This window comes from Empidonax traillii, unplaced genomic scaffold (assembly GCF_003031625.1).
Source record: "Empidonax traillii isolate 1590-97213 ecotype Southwest subspecies unplaced genomic scaffold, ASM303162v1 scaffold190:size869923, whole genome shotgun sequence".
NCBI lineage: Eukaryota > Metazoa > Chordata > Aves > Passeriformes > Tyrannidae > Empidonax > Empidonax traillii.
In genome coordinates, this window is record NW_020955383.1 from 209,898 (window position 1) to 231,647 (window position 21,750).

At 41.5% G+C, this 21,750-nt stretch overlaps 2 protein-coding genes across 8 annotated transcripts in view; one reads left to right on the forward strand and one right to left on the reverse strand.

The window, feature by feature from the left end:
* SUPT3H (SPT3 homolog, SAGA and STAGA complex component) overlaps positions 1 to 4,310 on the reverse strand; it is a 212,735-nt gene extending 208,425 nt beyond the window's left edge. The window contains exon 1 of one of the 5 annotated variants that reach the window (XM_027886601.1): positions 3,610 to 3,744. Coding sequence is in view for 1 of the 5 variants with exons in the window: in XM_027886595.1 (XP_027742396.1) it covers positions 3,378 to 3,395 (18 nt within the window). In the remaining 4 variants the exon portion in view is untranslated. Of the gene's footprint in view, positions 1 to 3,377; positions 3,411 to 3,597; positions 3,745 to 3,765; positions 3,947 to 4,087 lie in introns of those variants that run through there. The other 4 variants (XM_027886600.1, XM_027886595.1, XM_027886597.1 and 1 more) reach the window with 4 other exon arrangements.
* RUNX2 (runt related transcription factor 2) overlaps positions 1 to 21,750 on the forward strand; it is a 227,234-nt gene that overhangs the window by 41,971 nt on the left and 163,513 nt on the right. Inside the window, exon 1 of one of the 3 annotated variants that reach the window (XM_027886590.1) lies at positions 4,094 to 4,198. The exons of the other annotated variants lie outside the window; for them this stretch is intronic. Coding sequence (XP_027742391.1) covers positions 4,174 to 4,198 — 25 coding nt within the window. The 5' untranslated portion in view covers positions 4,094 to 4,173. Of the gene's footprint in view, positions 1 to 4,093; positions 4,199 to 21,750 lie in introns of those variants that run through there. 3 annotated transcript variants of the gene reach the window in all.

The following is a 21,750-nucleotide window of genomic DNA, read 5'->3' on the forward strand; positions in this document are numbered from 1 at the left end:
ATACATTAGTACTCTCAGTTTTCCATACTAATTATTTAATAATTGTATAGAGATGCAATTTAGCGACCATGATCTTCCTGTGGGAACCAATGACAATTTTCAGTGAAGCAAAGACAGGTCTGGTGATAAAAAAAACACATTCAAGTCGCCAGGGACTTGCACACTTGACTCCAGCATAAAGGCCCCAAACTGTGACTCTGCTCAGTATTTTGCTTTTTCTGACAAGTAAAACATAAAATATTAATATGCAAAGGTCAAATTAGTTCTGCCAATATGCTTTACTGCTCATTTGCTAACAATGGTTCCCATCTACCTTTAGTTCCATCTACAGTAACTTAAAATTTAGGTTTTACTGGCACAGATTTTCTGCAAAGCACAGCCAAGTCACTATTAGCTTTAAACTATATTTTCCTCAGTATAATTTCTCTCTCTAAACCTTTACCTGCATTCATCTCCTTTCAAGATGGCCTTATCTTCCCAATCTATTACACTGCTCACATTGATCCTCCTCCTTTCACATTGCTGTGTGTTTGGTTCACTACTTGAAATGCAATTAAAATAATTTCTTACTATATAGTACCACCCTAACTTTATTGAATATCCTGGCATATCAGGAATATCATCAAGTTAGGGCATTGACATATGTATCCGAAATTTCTCATCACAAGTGAGCAGCCAAATACATGAGATTATATAAAATCTCACCACATAGGTGAGATTATATAAAATTTCTCAATTCTTATTGTTGAATTGCTCCTCTCCTTTCAGAAATCAAGTGCTAGCCACCAAAAGTAGAAATTCTTTAGAGGAGAACCTCTGTAATTGTTCATTTGCACAACACCTAATACAAGGAAAACTACAGGAAAAACAGCCATGGCTTTAAAATATAAATTGCAAGCAGGAAAATTAGCTCTTAAAAAGTAGGCCTAACAGTATGTCAGTAACATTCAGGCCCACCAACCCTTTCCAGAGATCTCAGTCCCAGGTGATGTCTGATAAGCTCCTGTTAAAATGTATTCCTGTTTAGTTCAAAACACACATTTTTCCCAGGTATACTAGGGTACTGTGTTAATCTTGCTAGAATCTCTCAGGCAAATCATAAAAATTATCAATACAGCTCTTCAACGTTAAGTGCTTTTAAAAACCATGTGCTTAAGTAGCAAAGAAAAATGTGTGTTTTCAATAAAACATTTCAGCAAAAGCCTACTGGAAATCACCTCTTCTATGCAAGCTCTTGGCCTCTTTTTCCATTACTGTTACTCCTACGACAGTTTAAGGAGCTGTGTGAACTCGAAACTTTGCAGCTGACTCTGTGAAAGTCTGATTGTCATCAAACGCAATACTTCAAACGTATGCAAAATACAGGGCTAGAGAAAAGCCAAAGATTATTTATAAATAGAAGTTTCACCAGTGTTAGCTTGCAAAAGAACACTTACTAAGGTTACTTCAAATTAGTAACGACTCCCTGCAGCATTATGAGTGCCAAGTATCTAGAACACAGATTAGAGATCAAATCAATACCATTTTCAGAGCCTCTGACAGGTAGGTTTTTTTTTTTTTTTTTTTGATCAGCTCCAGATAAGCTCCTAACTGAGTCACCACTGCCTGGTTCCATGAGAAGAGAGGCCTGAGCTAGTTTCCTTCTCTTTACACACTTGTGTATCTACACATTTGGATATTTCACAATTGCAACAAGAGCATTAACTCAATTAGTTTCTATGGTATAATTACACGGCTTGGGTTTGGCCTCGTGCCTCAGAACACCCTTGCAGTGATGACCTAGAAAGACACTGTCTAGCTGGTCTCACTGCTGGAGGGCATCACATGAGAACAGCACTAACAAGGTGAACAATGCTCACTGTTGCTCTACACTGTTACATGTAGGCAATTCTTAAAACACTTGTAGCTCGCTAAATTACAGCTTGCTTACACTGACAAGTTACTAATTGACTGATCAAATCTCAGACAGCCCCATTCTGTCCTACTCAGAACTGAGCCCAGGAGAGTAATTCAGCTGGTTATGACACTCAAGAGGCTCAGCAAATAATCTAAACGCTACTGAATCTTTTTAAACCTTAAGTAATGTCTCCAAATCCATGTATTTTAAAGTCACAAGCAAAATGCCACTAATGCACAGAAGGATTTCTTGTTTACTTCTCAGAGACACGACTTGGAGTTCTTCCTCCTGCCTTTTTAGCACATTCTGGCAAGACCTCAAGCTTTTCTTCAGAACATCACAGCTAAGAATTTCTTACTCTAACTGAAAATTAACTTTTTTCAAACTTTCACAAGCAGAGATGAGGCTCTCAGAAAAACTGTTAGAGTTGGAAATGCTACTTTTAACATCAGCATTTCCACTTACACAGCAACAGTACACAGGAGAAAAAGGAACTAAAATAAAACAAAATGTAATTTGCATATAAGAGACATGCAAATACGGGCCTGTGCAAAGTCCACCAAGGTTAACAGAGGGACTGACACCGCCTTCCACGACACTTGGACCTGGCCAGCAGTGAAGAAAGATATGCAAAAAGGGAGGGAGGGAGGGAAGGTGCACTATATCCCGCCAAGTAAGCATTGCTGCCTTAAGCCAAAGGGAAAGCAAGGCCTGTATCAAGAAAGAGAATGATGTGGGAGTTAGATCAAAGACTTCAAAAGAAAATGTAAGCGTATCACCAACACTGCTGCAAACCTTGAAACAGATTCACTCGTAGGAAATCAAGTGTCTCACAATAAATCATTACCACTAATGCCATACAGCAGACTTGGCTGCCCACAACATCAGGGTCTTGCCTCCCCTTCACACGCACAGTAATATATGTTTTGCATGTATATTGTGCTTTGCATTCATCAACTGCAAAGCATCCATTTGTGTAATTTCTAGGAACTTAGAAACAGTTGATCTGTACATAGGAGGTATAAAAACACAGTGAGTGGAAAAATCACTCAAAGCTAGCATAGGGAAATATGCTTCTGGACTGTTATTCCTAGGTTTTTAGCATTTACCATTAATTTCTGAGAAGACTAATAATTTCTGTAAGGAATACTATAAACGTTAAGTGAACATTCTGAAATATCAGGAATAACATCAATTTAGGGCATCAGTGTATGTATCTAATACTTCACATTAAGAATGAACAGCCAAATACACAGGATTCCAATTAATAAACCACCACATCTGTTTGGGCACAATAAATAAAATCCACTTCCTGTAGACAAAAATTAAAAACTAGTGACACTTCACAGCATCAGAGTGACAAGAAGAAATCAGCAACCTGCAGCACACTGCAGGCCAAAGCCTAGCCACTGTCACATAATGTTAGGATTAAAATAAATAAATAAATAAATAAATAAATAAAAAGAAGTCCTAGAAACACCTTCCAGATAAGTTGCATGACGACAAACCCAGCAGGGCAGGGTCCGATGTACCACCACCCAAGGCCACCAGCATCCCCCGCGCCCCCACCCCGCGCCCCGCAGGTACCGCGGGCAGGAACCGCCCCGTTAATGCTCCTGAAGGCCCCAACAACGAGCAGCCTCGCCAAGTTAATTAATAGCAACACACTGCCTAACAGAGTGTCCTCGCTGGTGACTCACTCAAAGGCTCACCCCCGGGGAAGGATGGATGGAGGAGGAGGAGGCTGAGATGTGCAAGGGAGGAAGGATGGAGAAGGAGGGTGGGAGCAGCTTGTGGTGGCCGATCCCCCCCCCCCCCACCCCTTGTGCAGAGAGCCGAGAGGGGAGAGCGAGGGGCAGGAACTGAACCTCGGTCTTTCCTTCTCGCCTGGACCGAGGCGAGGAAACCAGGGGAACGGAAAGCGGCGGCAGCGGCAGCTTCGCGCTGTTCCCCCCGCCCGCCGCCGCCACGGCCGCTGAGGCAGGGAGGGAGGGAGGGGGGGGGTAAAATGGCGCCGCCCGCGCCGGGGAGGAGCCGGTTCCGCCACAGCGGCCGCCCCGCACATGGAGGCGGTGGCGCCTCCCAGGGCGCGGGGAGGAGCCGGGGCGAGGCGGGGTCGCCGCCGCCGCCACCTCCTCCCGCCGCCACCTCCTCCCGCCGCCGCTGCCGGCTCTCCATTCGGCCGCTCGCCTCAGCTGCTCCCCTCAGCCCAACTCTCCCCTCAGCCCAACTCTCCCCTCAGCCCGCCCCTCACAGAACCAACCACAGGATCATTAATGCACACAAATATCTCAAAGGCGGGTGACTAGAGGACGGTGCCAGGCTCTTTTTGGTGGTGCGCAGTGACAGGACGAGGAACAGTGACCATGAACTATAAAAACACAAGATGTTTAGCCTCAACATGAGGACGAATTTCTTTGCAGGGAGGCTGGCAGAGCACTGGAACAGGTTGCCCAGGGGAGGTTGTGGAGTCTCCCTCTCCGGAGGCATTCCAAGCCCACCTGAATGTGTTCCTGTGTCACTGCTGCAGATGACCCTGGTACTAACCCACATCAGGGTTGGGGATGAATCCCTGTATGGGCTATTTACTTAAGAGTTGGACTCAGTGATCCTTGGGGGTCCCTTCCAACTCAGTATACCCTAACAATTCTGTGGATCACAGAATCCCTTTGGTTGGAAAGGGCATCTGAGATCATCTAGTCCAACCTGTGACCGAACACCACCTTGTCAGCTAGACCATAGCACTAAGTGCCATGTTCAGTCTTTCCTTGAATGCCTGCAGGGGTGTTTGTTGCAGGTGCTGCCCAACGGGCCATGGTCACCTCTTCCTTCCCCCTCAGCATAGGGTGGTGCTGGAGGGCAGCGGGAAGAGCTCTAGAGCTGCTGTGAGTGCCAAAATCCAGAGGATTTTGGGAAGAGGCGCCTGGATCCCCCTCAGGAAGGAGGTGTGGGCTTACACAGGTGTCTGGCCTCAGCACAAGTGCCAGCCCACCCTCATCTCTGCAGCTACAGCCTTGTACAGGTGTTCAAAATAGCACAGTGTGAACCACAGCAATCCCTGTTTGTCTTTAGCCTTGGAAATAGCACTGGATCCTTGCTACAGCATGCCAAGTTGTGCTACTTCAACCACACCATTAACTGTTCAAAACTATGCCAGGGAGGTTTAGACTGGACATTAGGAAGCATCTCTTTACTGCGAGGGTGGTCAAACACTGGAACAGCCTTCTGGGAAGGTGGTCGATGCTCCACACATCAGTGTATAAGAGGCATTTTGGACAGTACCCTTAACAATACACTTTAACTTCTGGTCAGCCCTGACATGGTCAGGCAGTTGGACAGGATGATCATTGTAGGTCCCTTCCAGCTGAAATATTCTGTTCTGTGCTGGGATGATTAAATACGTTGGGGTGGTTATATATCTATGCTTTCCTCTGATTCCTGGCAATGGTGGCTTTCCTCTTCCTTTGTCCTGTCAGCTCAACAGGTTGATGGGGAGGGGCATGACTAGGTGAGCTGGAGCATTAACCTGCCTTTCCTTTCATCTTTTAACCCTTCCTTTCTCCTTTCAACCTTTTCTTCCTTCTACATCTCCTAACTGTAGGTTTATGTGAGTTTAGTTTGGTTGTTTTTCTCATCACATGCTGGTTTGTTCAGAGACAGGCTTGTGTGTACCATGGTATCAACTGGAACTAATAAGTGGGACCAGTAGAGGTAAATGGAATAACTGTTAGTGCTTTTTTAACCACCAAAAATCTTACTTTTATGGAAAGTTTGCAGGGTATATAAATTCCAAAGTTATACTCTCTTTTGCTTTGCCCTTCTCAGTCCATCCTAATTCAAATTCCTGCCTACCCCCAGAACAGGATTCATATAATTTCTCCTAGGACTGATTCTAAGAAACTGACATAGTAGAGACTTCATAATTTTATGCAAATCTTATCATTTTACTTCTTTTTTTTTTTTTTTTTTTTTTATGGGGCGAAGGAATGAAGGATAAGGAAAGCAGGGAAAACAAAGTTCTGGTAACCACCACAATGATCTTAACGCTCTAGGGGCCATCTGAATTCCAGTTTATTACAAAGCCATCTTATTTTCTGTCTGTCTCTCTTACCTTCTTTCTGCTACCCTTAGTTGTTTTTTGGGGGTTTTTTTGGCTACCATTCACTCCTCATCCTTCTAACTTTATATAAACACTCTGCCAGTCCCCTCTGTGTTGCTTCCTCTCTGTTCCCACCTCCCACATCAGCTTCAGAAAGACGAGGTGATTCTGTGGCTCGCTGCCGAGTTCTGCCAGGCTCCCTCCCTTCTGCTGCTGCTCGCGATTATGGAAGTAGAGCTGATACCAACCCGAGCACTGACAGCAACTTGGGCAAAACACCAAGATATTATCCCAGAGAACGAGAGGCCTTGTGCTGCTGATTCTTGCCTGCACTGCAAAGTCTTCTGAGTGCTGCAAGGAGGATGGACTGAACTATTCCTTCCTGTTAGACATTTTAAAATATCTGGGTAACCCTAGCCAAAGCAGGGTTACTGAGGAGCATCCCAGCCAAAAGGGAATCAAAGCATTCTGTCAAGTTATGAAAGGTACTGCAGAAAAACTCAAGGCAACTCATGTTTTTAGCCAAATTCTGTGATTTGTCAAAACTTTACATTAAGTTGAGGAAGGCAAGGCAGCATATTGCTGATGTTGCTATGAATAGCTTCACCTATATCAGAATTGGTAGGACAGACTAATATGAAAACAGACAAATAGAGAAATTACTATACCAGTTCCACATGGTAATTTTAATAAGGGAATTACTAGGATAATGTGGTTAAGCATGTCCAGTGTGAACTACATAACTTCCAGGAGCTTGGAAAGAGGCAGTGTGACTTGGTGAGGTGCCTGAAAAAGCACTGACAGAAATATTTTCTGACAAACTGTGTTGCTGTGCAGAACCCTTTTGCATGCAGTGAAAGGTTACCAGTTCGGAAGGGATTGAAATTATTGCCCAGTGATGAGCTGGGCTGATGAAAGAACACTCTCCCTGTTGCAACTTCTATAGGCGATAGCTCCTGGCAGAATAATTGGACAAGATAGATACCTACTGGCTATGAAATCTGAAATCAATACAAGAAAATCTGCTAGAAGACAGGAGGAAAGAGGAGTAAGGTGTCCTTTTTAATACTGTGCCTATGTCTAGCTGGTAAAAGTGCAGAGGCCGCTCCCTGCTCGGGTCTGAATTCTTACAATACTTCACAGAGAGGAAAAAAAGCTGATCAAGTTTTTGTTATGCATTGTACAGAGCCAAAAAAGGGCACATACAAAATTGTTTCCCCTTTTCAGGTCACCTTTCAGATCACAAGGTCATTATAAACTGTCTCAGCACTTTTACAAGCTGGAGTCTACTCAAACCATAATGCTTACAAAGTTTCACTTTGAATAAGCCTGATTTTCTCTGTCATTTGTTTTCACTTTTTTATTTCTCTGCAGAACATAAAAAGTCAGAAAAAGATTTTATTTTCCCCCTACATAGCATATAATTTACATCAATCATCCCAGGAGGTCAGTACCACTGGGGTGTCATTTAAATACAATGAATATAAAGTAATGAAGCTCTTGCTGGAGTGGATGGCCACAATTCTCGGAGAGAGAGAGAGTTTCCAAAGCATGTGGAGAAAACACAACGGGAGACCGAGTGAATTCATCACACCACAAAAATGTCTCCATCCTGTCGACAAAGTCATTAAAGGAAAATGAACCATTGTTACTCTAGACGCTCGCATTCCTTCTGCATAATAACCTCAGTATAGAAGCATTGGGGCAAGGAGAATTTGCACACGCAGGAGAAAAAAAATTCAATCTATTAAAAAAAAAAAAGTAATCCGGATTATGTAATGAAAGAAATCCTCCTTGCTCCAAAGAGGAGACGGAGCCTCTGCAGAAGCCACAACTAATAAGGAACCGTATGCAGTGGTACAGGGCGGTTTCTCCTCCTCCAGCCAACAAGTCAAAGGAAATGCCAACCCAGACAATTTTTTTCGGATAACTCACAAATTATGTTCTCCTTTAATTATACGAATGTTTCTACCCTTTGCTGATCCATAGCCACCCTGGTTTTAGAGATCCCTTCCCCAGTACTCTTTCCCTTTTTGTATTCATTTACTTCCAATAATTTCTTGAGTCTCCATTAAAGCAATCTGTGAGGAATGCAGGGATTAGAAGGGTTTGCTGTGTTCAATTTTATTTAATTTTTTGGCAAAGTGTGTCTGAATAGGAGAAAGTGTCACATGCCTACAGTAAATCATAGCATATACCAGTTTATGAAAATAGATTGCACTTCTGTGGATCTCCCTCAAGGAAATACCACTTTAAAGCAAACCACCATGCAACCTCTGGTCAAAAAAAGCAGTGTTAGAAAGCTGCAGCAGAGATTCCTCCCTTTATTATAAATTATTCCATGGTATGGCAAAGTCCTCTTTGCCATACTAATTAAAACAGAAACTTACTAATTAAATTACCACCTGTAATTGTCAAAACCATATAGGAATATAATATATAGATTACTTTTTTTTGTTTTGTTTTTAATACAAAAGCACTACCTTGATTTAAGCAAATATTGAAAGGGAAATCTCTGCTCTATTTATTTTTAGTAACTGCATGGGAACAGGGAGCCTCCTCAAAAGTGAGCAGAGCTACTGAGGAAACACATGCCAGCAAAAACCAAATCATACCTGTTAATTACAACAAATATGCTCACAGACAACAGCAAGAATGCTATTTATCCATCATTTACAGCAACTGAAGTGCAGGGAAGGGAATTGGTTTCCTGGCAATGTCCCAATTAATTGGGCGTGCTATTTATTATGGTGCTGATTAAAGTGTACTCTGCACTATAATAGTCGAGTATGAAGTTGCCAACTCTTATTCACTCTTGGCTTGTATGGATGAAAGCAGGAGAGTAGAACTAGCACAATATGAAAATAATGATGCATTCCGTGCCAAAATGGATTTAAGGCAATTCCAATGCCTGGAAATTGAAGACCTGGAGAGACAGACTTAGGTAGCACCGTGATCTTGAGGATAAGACTTTGTCGTGTGAAATTCAGTTGTGACCAAGACCTTCAATCTGTAGTAGCCATTTTGCACATCTATTTACACTCAGAAGCCAACACCATAGGCACGCCCTTAAGTAAGCAGCATATGAATTAAATATAAAGCAAGATAAAAGCAGAGTTTTGCTCCTGACTGATCTGAATCAATGCACCTGAAGAAAAACTACTTTAGAAGGGTCCTTTTCCCAGCCACCGACTCCTCCAGCCTCTCCAATCAGCTGCCCAAACTGAGACTGTAGCTTGAACAGTGTTTGTTTGCTGTACCCTTTTCAAAACCATGGGTTCCACAAATGAGGTTGGGAGTTTCCACACACAATCAAGGAGACTTATGCTAATAATTGTATATATTATCTGAAGCAACGCTTGAGGTTTGATCTCAACCAAGATAACCACCAGAGCAAACCAACATCATGATTTGTACCAGCAAAGAATTTCTTGGTCGTGGATCACTCCTAACTCACCTTGCTAGTACTGATGCAAGATCTGGGTAGAAGGCCCAACTGGCCATGATTATTAATTAACTTAACAAGCCTGTACGTGCTCTTTTTCCTATGTTCTCCCCACAAGGGTCACAGCATTTTGTCAACATTCTGCATTGCACCTCTATAGCCAGAGATATTCAAGGGTTATCTCTCTATGGTTAGAGAGCTCAAGCCAAAAAGGCTCTAAAAACAGAGAATAAGTCTTGGTGCAGAGTCTTTCTTACGAAGCTGACTGTGCCCCAAAAAAATATGCAGCTTTGAAAGAGGACTCTGGCAGTATGCTGGATATCCTTGTCACCTAAAAATGAGAGCAGTAAAAAGAAGAGGCAAAGCTCCAGTTCTCCAAAGCAAGGGAAAGAGCCAACACTGTAGCCAGAGACTCCTCCAGCTGGGGAGCAGGTAGCAGCTTTAGCTAAATGTTCAAGGAGCTCACTGAAGCACAGCATCAAGAGAGATTCATGACCCATGTAATCACACCTGCCCATCACTCTTGCTGTCCTGACTGTCAGCGTTTCACTGAAACCATTGTGCTGCACAAAATGCACAACCAAAGTTAGCCCTGACTGAACCAGAAACATAGTGATTACTCCAGTGTATTCTGGCAAATACAGTATAAGGAGTAGGTTTCTGTGGAAGTCCAGTCACCGTGGTTAGTGCAAGTTTCTGAATCCTTTGTATCCTTAGCAAAAACACATCTAGGCCATTTGCCACGGGGAACAGGTGGGATTCTCAGGTTAACCATCTCCAAATGACGTGGTTAGATTATTATGGACTCCAGTCATAAGCCTTGGGAAGATAAGTGAGAATTAGCCAGAAGACTGAGCTTTCCTCTACAGAAAAAATATAAGCAGAGTATATTAGTTCTTTCTGGATTGCATATTCATATAATGAAAGTTTCCAGAATCAGTCCATTCAAAGCAGTAATTTCTTGAATTGTAGGAATAGTGCCAGCAATTTGCATCAAATTACTACTGGACTGCAGAATAAATAACATCAGCCATCGGTTGCTAAGAGTTTAATTTCCTTAATGTTCTGAAACGTGTTCATTGTTATTTGACCATGCAGAGCAGGTAGAATGCTGAGTTTATGGTTCCCCAACACTTTTTATGCCTCAGCATGGGTGCCCAGTGGTGGCAATCTGTGTACATTAGATATGAGATACAAATGTATCAGAGAAGCTTTTTTTTCCCCCTCTGAATAAATGTTTAAATATTTAGGGCCAAATTCCATTGCTAAACATATGAACACAGCTCTCTTTGAGCTCATTGGAGTGGTGCATGTGTATCTAAGAGCAGGACTTGGCCTTTACATTTTAGATTTTAGCAGTAAGCTTCCAATGTAAAATAACATGTGATCTGTAACACATAGGAAAGCAGCAAGAGCTAGTTTTAAAGGAAGGATACAATTACATATTTCCATCTTTCTTTTGGATAAGAAGCACTGCCTTCAGCAGAGTTCTTGAGAATATTCTTACCTCTTCCCCAGACAACCTTCCTTTTGTATAAGGTGCTTCTCTGGCAGCTTTGATCGTTCCTGTAGCTGGGAAACAGAGCAGGATACTTTTTTTTATTTCTTTGCTACTTCTCTCCAATTTCCATTCTGCCAGTTTCAACTTAGTATCATGATGGAAAATACAGAGCCATTTCAAGATACGCTTACACGAACGGATTAGATACGTTTTTTAAATTACGAAAAACTCAGGATGTTGATTTTAAACTATAGGCAGTGTGTTCAGATCAGCCAAAGGACATACCCAGTCACCCTTTCCAATGAGCCAATATTACAGCTGGGATCAGCTAAAGCATTTTTACTGGGAAGTGCTGCAGAGTGCCAATACAGAGCTCTTGAATCTGGAGAGTTTCTTTCCCTTCTTGCTGCGTTCTTTATCCCTCTGTTTAAAAGTATTTGTAAAGTATCTACATTTTTGAGTGTCCATTTTATTTTTTAAGGTTCACATTCACCTAACATCCAGGGCCAGGAAAGACAAAATATGACTGCATGGTCATAGTACTCATGCAATGTTGTGGGAATGCCATAAGAGATGTGATCTGACACAAACCTGTACCAATGCCAAAAAAAGAGAGATAATTCCAAAAAAAAAGAAGAAAAAAAATATTCCCTGAGTATAAACGAAGTGATTGTCCCCTCTGAATTTTCTCCGGGGCTTCAAAATTCCTCAAAAATTACTTTTTCCCATCTAATATAGCTCTGGATTTTATCATTTTCAAAAAATACTCTGTTATCAACTTCGTGAGCATACTGAACAGTTCATATATTATAGTGGGTTTTGTGAGAGTCAGGATCTTGTTGGGGATTAAAGTTTTTGAGGGATGGAAGGTTTTTGGAAGACTCCTTATGAAGTTCACTGTCTACCTTAGATTCTTTTTCTGTGGTAATCTGCTAATGCTAATGGCATCCAGCACAGCAGAGAAAGATCTTGCACAGTTTTAAAGTTTTACAGATGCAATTATACTTGAGAGTGAGCTGCTAGCTTCCTTCAGTCTCTTTAAAATCATGCACAGATAGACAGTCAGACAGACAGACAGATTAAACATTAATCCTCCTAAAAATGTTGTTCCATTTGTGGCCAAAATAGTATTTTATGGCATTCATTGCAAAGGTCAACTAAAAGTTGTTCCGTACAAAATAGCATCTTCTTTTATCCGTTAGAAAAATAACTTCTACTTCAGTTTCCTTCCTCATATGCCAGCTTATTCTCTGTATAATTGCAAAAATAAATACCATAGAAAAAGAAAACTTCTGATACAACCCACTTCTTTTACGATGGTTCCAAAGACCTGGTCAATTATTAATGAACATCTGAGAAGTAGAGATGCCTGATCCAGTCTGGTTTGGCAAAATAGTTTCTTTTCACACGAACTCAGAAGAGCACACAGTGTGTGAAGGGGCTGCAAGATTTGGCATTATTTGTTATGTCAGCAGCTTCACATGGTGAAGAGTATTGATCACTTGCCTATAACATGGGTATTTTCTTCCACTAACCATTCTTGGAATTAGCATTTTGACAATCAGGTTGTGGCTTTGAATTCTGTATTTATGTAGATGATAAGTGACCATATATTAAAAATCCTGCTCACCATCTGTCATCCTGCATGTGTGCACCAGCACAGAAAGTCACAGGCCATGCTGTCATTGCAGACTTTGCCCTGTCCCACGTTTACTGAACTGGTCCTTTTGGAACATTGATATTTTGGTAGGAATGCACCTACCCCAGAGAAACAACGTGGTTTCGACAACTGCTGTCAAAATGCCCGCCCACTCTCTACACATCTTGGAGTAGCGTTAAAAACAACTTCTCTTCCAGTGCAGACAAAGTCAGTGAGTTCAACACCTATTGTAACAAATTCTTCTCTGCACTCCAAGGCGAATCCTATGCAGGCAGGTTGTCCCATGAGCCCTTGACAGGCATGATTTGCTACTGTAAGCAGTGAACTTGCCTGACCTCGTCCACACCAGTGAGGCAGCTATTTCTACTAGTACTTGAGTGGATCTGAGGGTGGAAAACTATTTTCGACACCCCTCATCAGAAACAGATCATTTTTCTAGAGGAGGCAAAGCCCCAGTGACATTACAGGGCCCACATGCTGAAGTGCAGTGGGGTGAGTTAAGGACATGGGATCATCACTCAGGAAGGCACTTACTCGTGTTAAATTCGGAATATTTTTGTTGTGGAATGGTATTTCCTAAAGTTTGTACTGATAATTTTGCTTATGATAGAAGAAAATAAGCAAACACACTGTGTGCATCTATTAAATTAGGCAGACTTAATAACAGCTCAGTTCCCCTTTCAAACCAGTGCAAATCAAGAGGGGTACAGCTGAAAACCGCTGAGTTACTTGCACATGAGAAACACTCATATTTCTGAAAACATTTTATACCTTCCTCTCACTTCTTCTTCTCATTTAACTGTCACAATTGCCTAAAATTGCCTAAAAAAAGGTTGTGTCTCTATTGGACCCAGAACAGAAAATAGGGAGAGGAAGGGCAGCAGGGAAGGAGCATAATTATGGGTGTACAGGGTGGGCAGCCAGGAGAAGCAAATTGTCTGTCCCATTCTCATTTGCTTTGAGATACAGAGCAAACAGCTTTCAGGCTTACTAAACATTCTGGACACACTGAGAGCTCTCTGTTTATTTCAGATGTGTAAAATGCCATAACTTGCCAGTAAATGGGGCTGGGCATGCAAGTGCATGCATGAAGATAACATATTAGTTACAAGAATTATAATTGTCCTATCATTATCTTTTCTTTCTTTCCTGAACCAGAGTGAATGTGCCTTAATCTAGCAAGAATCTCATGATAAGTAATGTCAGAAATAGCTTTTTTTTTTCTTTTTTAGTTGCCAACTGTCTATTTTAGAAATAACATCACCCTTTACCGTAGCCTTCCACATAAAAGCAACACGAACAGTAATGTCTCTAAGCAAGAATGAATGATTGGCTGCAGATTCTTTACCAAAAAGGGAGTTTATTTACTCCACACAGGTCATAAATTTCCTTAGAAAAACTATCAGTGGTAATCTACATGTGGTGTTTAGTAAATAGAGCTTTCCTCTGCTTCCCTCAGTCCATGTTCTTCAATTGTCAAAAACAGTGGAAGACGGTTTTCTTGTGCCTAAAAATACAAATGATTCCAGCTTTTTAAAATGCAGTGGAAATAATGAGCTGAAAGGCTTGGCATGTTCTTCACTAAGATGGACATTTAGACATGAAAATATGACAGGATAAGGTGAGTAACCTGAAGCACCAAGTTAGCTAAAGGCTTGCTCTACTTCTCTTAGGTGAAGCAGCACCTTATTCCATGAAGGCTCTCAATGAAATCAGTAGAACAGAATAAAGTTCTTCTTTCTTTCTTACCAAGGAGGAGAAAAAAAAAAAAAAAAAAAGAAAGAGAGAGGGTGGGATCTGCCTTTTCATGTAATGGACTTTTATCTGCTCAGAAATCGTGCTAACCTCAGGGTGCCAAGCACAGTATCTTTGAAAGCATTCCAGGGATGGGAAGAGCTTCTCTATCTTCTCCACTACAAAGACAAGCCTGGTAGTAATGAGAGCTGCTGTGGTCTTCCAAGTAAGGGTTTGCATCTGCTTTGCCCCCTCTGAGGACCTCTTATTTGTTCCCCTTGGATACTTCCAGGTTATGTCGTCCTCAGGCACATGGTGTGACTCTTGGGGATGGTCCTGTGCAGGGCTAAGAGTTGGACCCAATGATCTTTGTGGATACCTTCCAACTCAGCATATTCTGTGATTCGGATGTTTAAATTAGGAAAACATCTGAGTGACTTTCTTTACAATGAGTTTTGCCGTGAAAAGACAGAAGGATTCTCCCTTGCTTTTCAATATGTGCATTTAATAAATTACCTAAATATTTATAAGGTAAACTGGAATAACAGGTTTTGGTATTGCATCACATAAGCTCCTAATATCATAATACTCCTAATATCCTGAAGTCAGAGAACCTCATTCACGTTTGAATGTCTAGTGTTAATGGTGAAGATTTTAATTATTCACATTCCTTCTAAGGCCTGACCAGCCTTTGAAACAAATAGTTTAAAACTTATCATACCTTTCATAACTGAATGATGAAGTGTGTTGTGAAAGAAATGTCCAGAATTTGTTCATGACTACTTTTTTCTATCACTTCAAAACAGACTAGTTAAAAAAATCTGTAGAGAATTTTGACTTCTGAACTGAGAGTACAAGCCAGATTTCAGCCTGTAAGGAATTTTTATGGTTGAATTATAGACTTCTAAAAGACGCAATTTAAAACTGAACTGCTGACAGTCATTCTGATCATATTTTTTATAAGCTACTATTAACTAGGATGAGATCTTAAAGGAGGACTAGATCCCATCTCTATCTGCTGACTCAAGAGTTTCTTATCCTTTCCTCTAAAACAGTGCAGCTCACTATCAGGGAGAATATTGGTCAGACTAGACTGACTACAGATCCAACCCAGTCTAGCAAGCCCAGTGCTGCTATGGAGGCTTTGCAAAATTTAGCTGCCAACTCCTCCGTCTGGACTGAGCACGCGCGAGCAAAACCTCAACAATTTTCAGCAGCTTCTAACGCAGCCAAGCTCGGGTGGATCCTTTTGGTCAAGGGTAACAAAAGGAACTTATCTGATTTTTCCTCTTTATTCTTCTTCTACTCAGTAAAACTTCCCATCCCAGCTCTGAAATAGGTATTGGGATGAAATTTTAAACTGTTGTGAAACAATGTGTTTTCTCTTAATGACGATTTTAGAAGCAGCAGAAGTATTTCTGCTGCAAGTTTCCAAAAAATTCAGCTTGAGGCGGACTCAGGATTGAAAAGCTCATCCTGAACAGCTAGAAACTGGCAACATTACATGAGTGAAAACAAGGTCTTATACTGGAAAGTGGCAGACAAGCTTAACTGCAGATACTGCTGGCAGCTTCACCTATAATATTTTTTCGGCCAGATCTTTGGCTTTTATTACTAGAATCATTCCTGTGATATCTAATGTTTTGTCACATGCCCTTATGCCTTGTTTTTGGGCTGTTGTAGTTGTCTCCTGTGACTTGGCTGCCGATTCCACAATAGTCCACTAAGGGACTGTTCTGCCTGTTTTGCCTCAAAACCCAAGGTCTTAAGGCCCCACCTGATGTGGGGCACACACATATTTCTGCTCAAATGTAAGCAGGATGCTCAACATTTTCAGGATTACATTATGTCATACCATAAATATGACTATGTTCTTGATGCTCCAGTCTGGCCTGAGTGAATTCTCAGGAAAGAAAGGACAAAAGTAATTTTTATGGTTCTCAAAGAGTTGGCTTGCTGTGTCAATTATGCTTGTTCTATATTTGCCATTACCATATGCTTCCTTCTTCTATTTCACTCCTGTGAAACCTGTACCACCTTTTCCAAAGTTATGAGTTTTCATCCTTTTTAGAACAAACCTGTCACTATTTGGTGCTCTTCTGTAGCTTCAAATCTCGTGTTAGTAACAAAGAATTTTTTTCTACAATCCATGTTATTGAGAATAGATTTACAATGTGAATCCTCACTGTTGCAACTCAGAGAGAGTAAATGCAAGGATTTGGTGCTGTACTTGTGGTTGGAAGCATTAAAAACACTTCTCCCACTCAAAACTTACTTACTTGTAGTCTTGTAGTATCTTCTGTGTGAGCTTTATGGAGCTTTTATCTGGCCAGAGCCCACTTCATTAGACTCTTAAAAAACAGCATGCAAAATTTAGGGACTCTGCAAGGTTCCAAATATATAAAACCTTTTTAATTACAAACAGTTATACCACCCACTTTCCCCACAGTAAGTCAAGGGAACTAGTTTTCACTGTCAACAGAAAAAATAGCCGTGAAATTTCTGGCTCATACTACTTTTATATATGCTGAAATAAGGAAAAAAAAATATTTTAAATTCTCATTTTTTAGCCTTTGTGTGTCTAAAACAACATACTGCTTTTATCTGATTTCATCCAAGGAAAAAACTATCTTTTTCCTCTTTACTTACACAGAAGTTGGGAGGAGGATTAATGGAAAGGGAAAAGTTGGCCTTACCATGAAAAAAAAACCAAAACCTTTGTCCCTGACTATGAGGACGCTAACAACTTTCTACAGTTAATTTTTAGTTTGCATGTTGCAAGCAAAAAAAAAAAAAATTATTTGAGAGAGACAGGCCATACATTTTTCTAATCCTGCTACACATCCTGGCATTTTTAATGCCAGAAAGCACAGGTCATACTTTCTATTTCAAATGCTGTTACAAGATGACAAGTGGGCCGAGGTTTCTTTCCATCCCAATGATGACATGGTCATTTGCTGCTTTCAACCTCACTAAAATACATGCGATTCCAGTGGGGCATGAGAGGCTGCAGACAGGGAGGGAAATGGGAGAACTCCACGCTAGGACCCACACCTAGGCTGGAAGTCTCTGCTTATTAGAGAAGCAGAAAATACATCATTTAGGAAAAAAAGCAGAAGCAGTAAGTATTTACTTTGTTTCTTTTGTAGCATGTGTTTCCGTGAGTGCTGTGGAAAAGCCGACCGACAGCTTTTCAGCAGTGACACGGCAGGTTTCCTACCAGCTTTCAGTTTTTCTGGTGTTACTGAATGCCGAGCCCTACTCATATTTGGACTTCTGAGAATTTAACACATATTTTTCTCTCAAAAAAAATATATGGTAATAGTTAATACCCAATTTTATACTGAAGGAAAACTTGCTAGAAATCTTGTCTTCAGCATCAAATCCTGAGACAGAACACAAGAGTCGCAGCTCTCAGTCTTCACTTCCTACTGAAAATACTCAGGGAAAAAGTAGTATTCTCAAGATTGATTTTTTTTTGGTGTGTGTAATCATTTTCTAGCCTGTCTTTCAAATCTTTATGCTTACGTTTGTATTGGGAACTATAAACACTAAAAACCTGTGCATAGTGCTGAAATATTAAATGCTTTTGACTGATTTCAGGACACAAACTTCTTTTATCTGGGCTGTAAATCAACGGGGCAGGGACGCAGTAGTTAAACAAACTGTAGTAGTGCATAGTCTGAGGAAGAATGCTGTAGTTACAGAGCTCATTACCACACACCTACTTAGCAGACCGAGTAAAGTGCTAATCTAGAATTACTATTTGTCATACTTCAGAAAAAGCAAAGAATAGCTGGGCAAACAGTCAACTTCCAACCAAAGTGAAAGTAAAGCACTGCCAAGAGACACTGGAGCTTATCTCGCCCCTACTGAAATGAATGGAAACTTGGGCAAAACCTGCTCTAGCATTAAGTTTACTTAAGTTCACATATTTTGGCTCGATGCACTCTTCAGGAGTGAACAAAAAACTTTGGGAAGGTAGATGTTGGAAAGGAGAATATTGGCAATTCGTTCACTATAGTAATAATTGCTGACATTGCTGTAGTCGCTCTGGCTAAAAATATCCAATACAATAACAAACCCAGTGAACCCATTCATTTATTGCTGTTTCACAAAGGCTATTTGCATACATAGAGAAGCTCAAAATAAATTCTGCATTCCTCATATTTCCAACACATTCCAGCCCAGCAAACTGGCATCGAAACTATTTATTTAGGGAACATCATCCAGGTTAGAATCTTTCATATCTGATAATTATTTTTCATCCTGAGAATGCAGTGCTTACAACTGGTGCGTGCCGGGCCTGTGCTTTATAAATGTGATGGTAAACAAACTCAGTGCTCTTTAAAACATTACCTTTTTGTCCAAAAGCAATCTAATTATGGCTGTATTCATAACACAGTTAAAAGTGAAAAAACTAAAAGACGATTTAAATTGCAGCAAGGGTGGCTGTACTAATGAAAATCCCATTTTGTAAAGTAGATCTGAAAGGTGTTTGTGAAGACATAACTTGCAGCGCAAGCACATTTTTTTCACCAACCTCCTACAATTCTCTGAGATCTTAAAATATGACCCATTTTGCAATTGGTGCTAAAATTCCGAGAAGTTCTGAAATAAAACCCGAGGAAAGCCGAGCAGCAGGGTTGCTCTCCATTTCAGCCAAATCCGAGCCAATGTTCCAGATTATATATATCATAACATGAATGACTTCTTCTGAAAAATCCCATCCAGCTTTTCTGTAGGTCCATAAACATTACTGGTACTTTTATTAATTTGTCCATAACCATTTAAATAAAATTCTAGAGCTCTAAGCTGTGATCTGTTCCAGGCTGTAGTAAGTTCCTGTTAAATGTGTAAATGTTCAGCAGAAAGATATTTTTGCACGGAGACCGAAAATCAGCTGTGCCAGATACCTGAAACTTTGTTAGGGCGTTCAGTGGAAAATTTTATTTCGACCTTATAAATAACCCTGGACTATTTTAAGTGACCTTAAACTGGTAGCTTCTAATGCGTTAGTTTAGTTTATCCTAATTAACTTTTTATTTTATTTTAGTAGGAAGACAGGCAACTGTAAAATTTTTGGTGTGACTACTTAAAAGTGGAAACGTATCTTCTTGTTTGAAATTAAATAAATCAAGATTGTCAGGCTTATATAGCATTTGGATATAAAACAACCTCTCGCCTTCTTTCTAGTGCTTTTGGAATGGCTCTTATGGAGTGTATTAGAGCCAGCTAAAGGGGGGGTGGAGGAAGCCAGAAGAATCTATGGACATAAACATTTTACCAAAATAATTATGAAAACATGTATTTTCTGTATCGCAACCGTAGCAAACCAGAGCTTCTGCATATATACTAGTCCCCGATAGGTGATGAGTAATTGTGCTGTGGAAACGCGTGCGACCACTTTTGGGGAAAAGCGGATCCCTGTGGTCATCGGGAGAAGCGGGGCGAGCTGAGGAGGGCTTTGCAGCGTTATCCGCAAGGATCTCATTTTCACAACGGAATGGAAAACTTCCAGAGCCCCTCCAACCTTGGACCGGAGAAAGAAAAAAAAAAAAAAAAAAACCAAATTGGGGGAAAGAAAGGAAATTAAGAAGCAGAGGGTACAGATCTCTGCGGGGCAGTGGGTCGGGGGGTGCCGCTCCCCGGGGGAGGCGTGGGAAAGCCGCGGAGCGCAGGGATGGAGGGATGTTCGCGGAGCCGGGGCTGGGCGGGCGCGGAGCGCGGCCGCTGCCGCAGCCGCGGTGCGCGGAGCGAGAGCTCTCCCCTGTGACCGATCGGCGGAGCTTGCGGGTTGTTCTGCTGCTCCGGAGCCGAGCGGAGCAAGAGCCGCTGCCGCCTCCGCTCTCACCTTCCCCCCGGCACAGCCGGGGTTTGCCCCTGGGGGGCAGAAATTGGTCGGGGGTGTAGGAGGGCGCGGACGGCAGCGCTGCCACACGGCGGGAGGAGGGCGCGGAGGATCCGCGGGTGTGGAAACAGCCCCGGGGGTGCTCCCACCACCCACCCGCACACCGACACCCCCGAGCCTGGGGTGGCTTCGCCGGGCTTTTGGCGGTGGATCAGACGGGACAAACCGGGGGTGCCGGGCTTGGGGCTTGGAAGGGCTCCGTGGAAGGGCCGCATCCCGCGCACCCCTCAGCACAGACAGACACACACACACCGCCCCGAGTCACACACAGGCGGCGAGCAAGGAGCACACACGCAGCGTCGACTTTTTACAAGAAGGTGGAAGTAGCAAGTCGGAGTAAAACCTTAGAAATTAGAGGGCGGGTTGTGATAGGCTGTTATCTGCGCGGGGAGGCGGTGACACTTTCATACCATTGGGTATGTAAATGGTTTTTAATAAGATCTGCCCTTTTTTTTTTTTTTTTTTTTTTTTTTTTTTTTTTTTTTTTTTTTTTTTTTTTTTTTTTTTTTTTTTTTTTTTTTTTTTTTTTTTTTTTTTTTTTTTAAGGGAGAAAACAAACCAGACTCCCTTTACCTTAATAGTCTGAAGGGGGGTTTATAGCTTTCATTCATTCAAGGAAATGGTTTAGGCTTTAGACTACCGGAGACTTAGCAAAAAACCCTTTGGCACCAGATTATTCTTACTATTATTTTTTCTGCAAACAAGATTTTTCATGCCTTTTTTTTTTTTTTTTTTTTACTTTTTAAACAAACAAGCCCAAAAGTGTTAATGGAAAAAACCCGGAGAGAAGTGGAGATCCGAGATCGTCTCCTGCTCCCCCCCTTCCCCTTTCCCCTCCCCGTGGGTGAGAGTTTCTCCTCCTGGGGGGGGTGCACATTGGTTTATTTATTTTGAAGGCTGCAGAAGTCTGAGGACTGAAGCACCACGTGCTGCTGACTCTCATCAGCATAATGATCGCCTTAGCCAGAGTCCTGTATATATAAACCACAAAAACCTAATCATTAGAAATCCCAGCCTCCAAAAACCACATTCGGGACAAAAAAACTGTGGCGTGGGTTTGGTTTTTTTTTCCGGCTCCTTCATCTTCCCCGACCTCAACTTCTTGGGACCCAAAAGAAGTTTGTTGCTTTTGGTTGTTTTTTGTTTTGTTTTGCTTTTCCCCATTATTATTATTTTTAACCCGATTTTTCAGAAAGAAAAATAACTCAAAGCAAGCGACATTTTAATTATTTTTTTGCTGCCGTTGTTCATCAAGGGCAAAAAGAAAAAAAAAAAAAAAGCAAGATTTTTCTTCGCCTATTCAACTCAAAGGACTTGGATCCAACAGCGACTTCATGTGAAGGACCGGGCTGCACCGAGGCTGCCTTTTCCCAGAATTTACTTGGTCATATTTCAGAAATCAGCCTAAGGAGGGGTGTTTTATTGTTGTGTTGTTTGTGTTTTTTTCAACTATACTCCCCGCTTTTTTTTTCCCTGGGAATCCGAAAGTTCAACTTTTCTTAA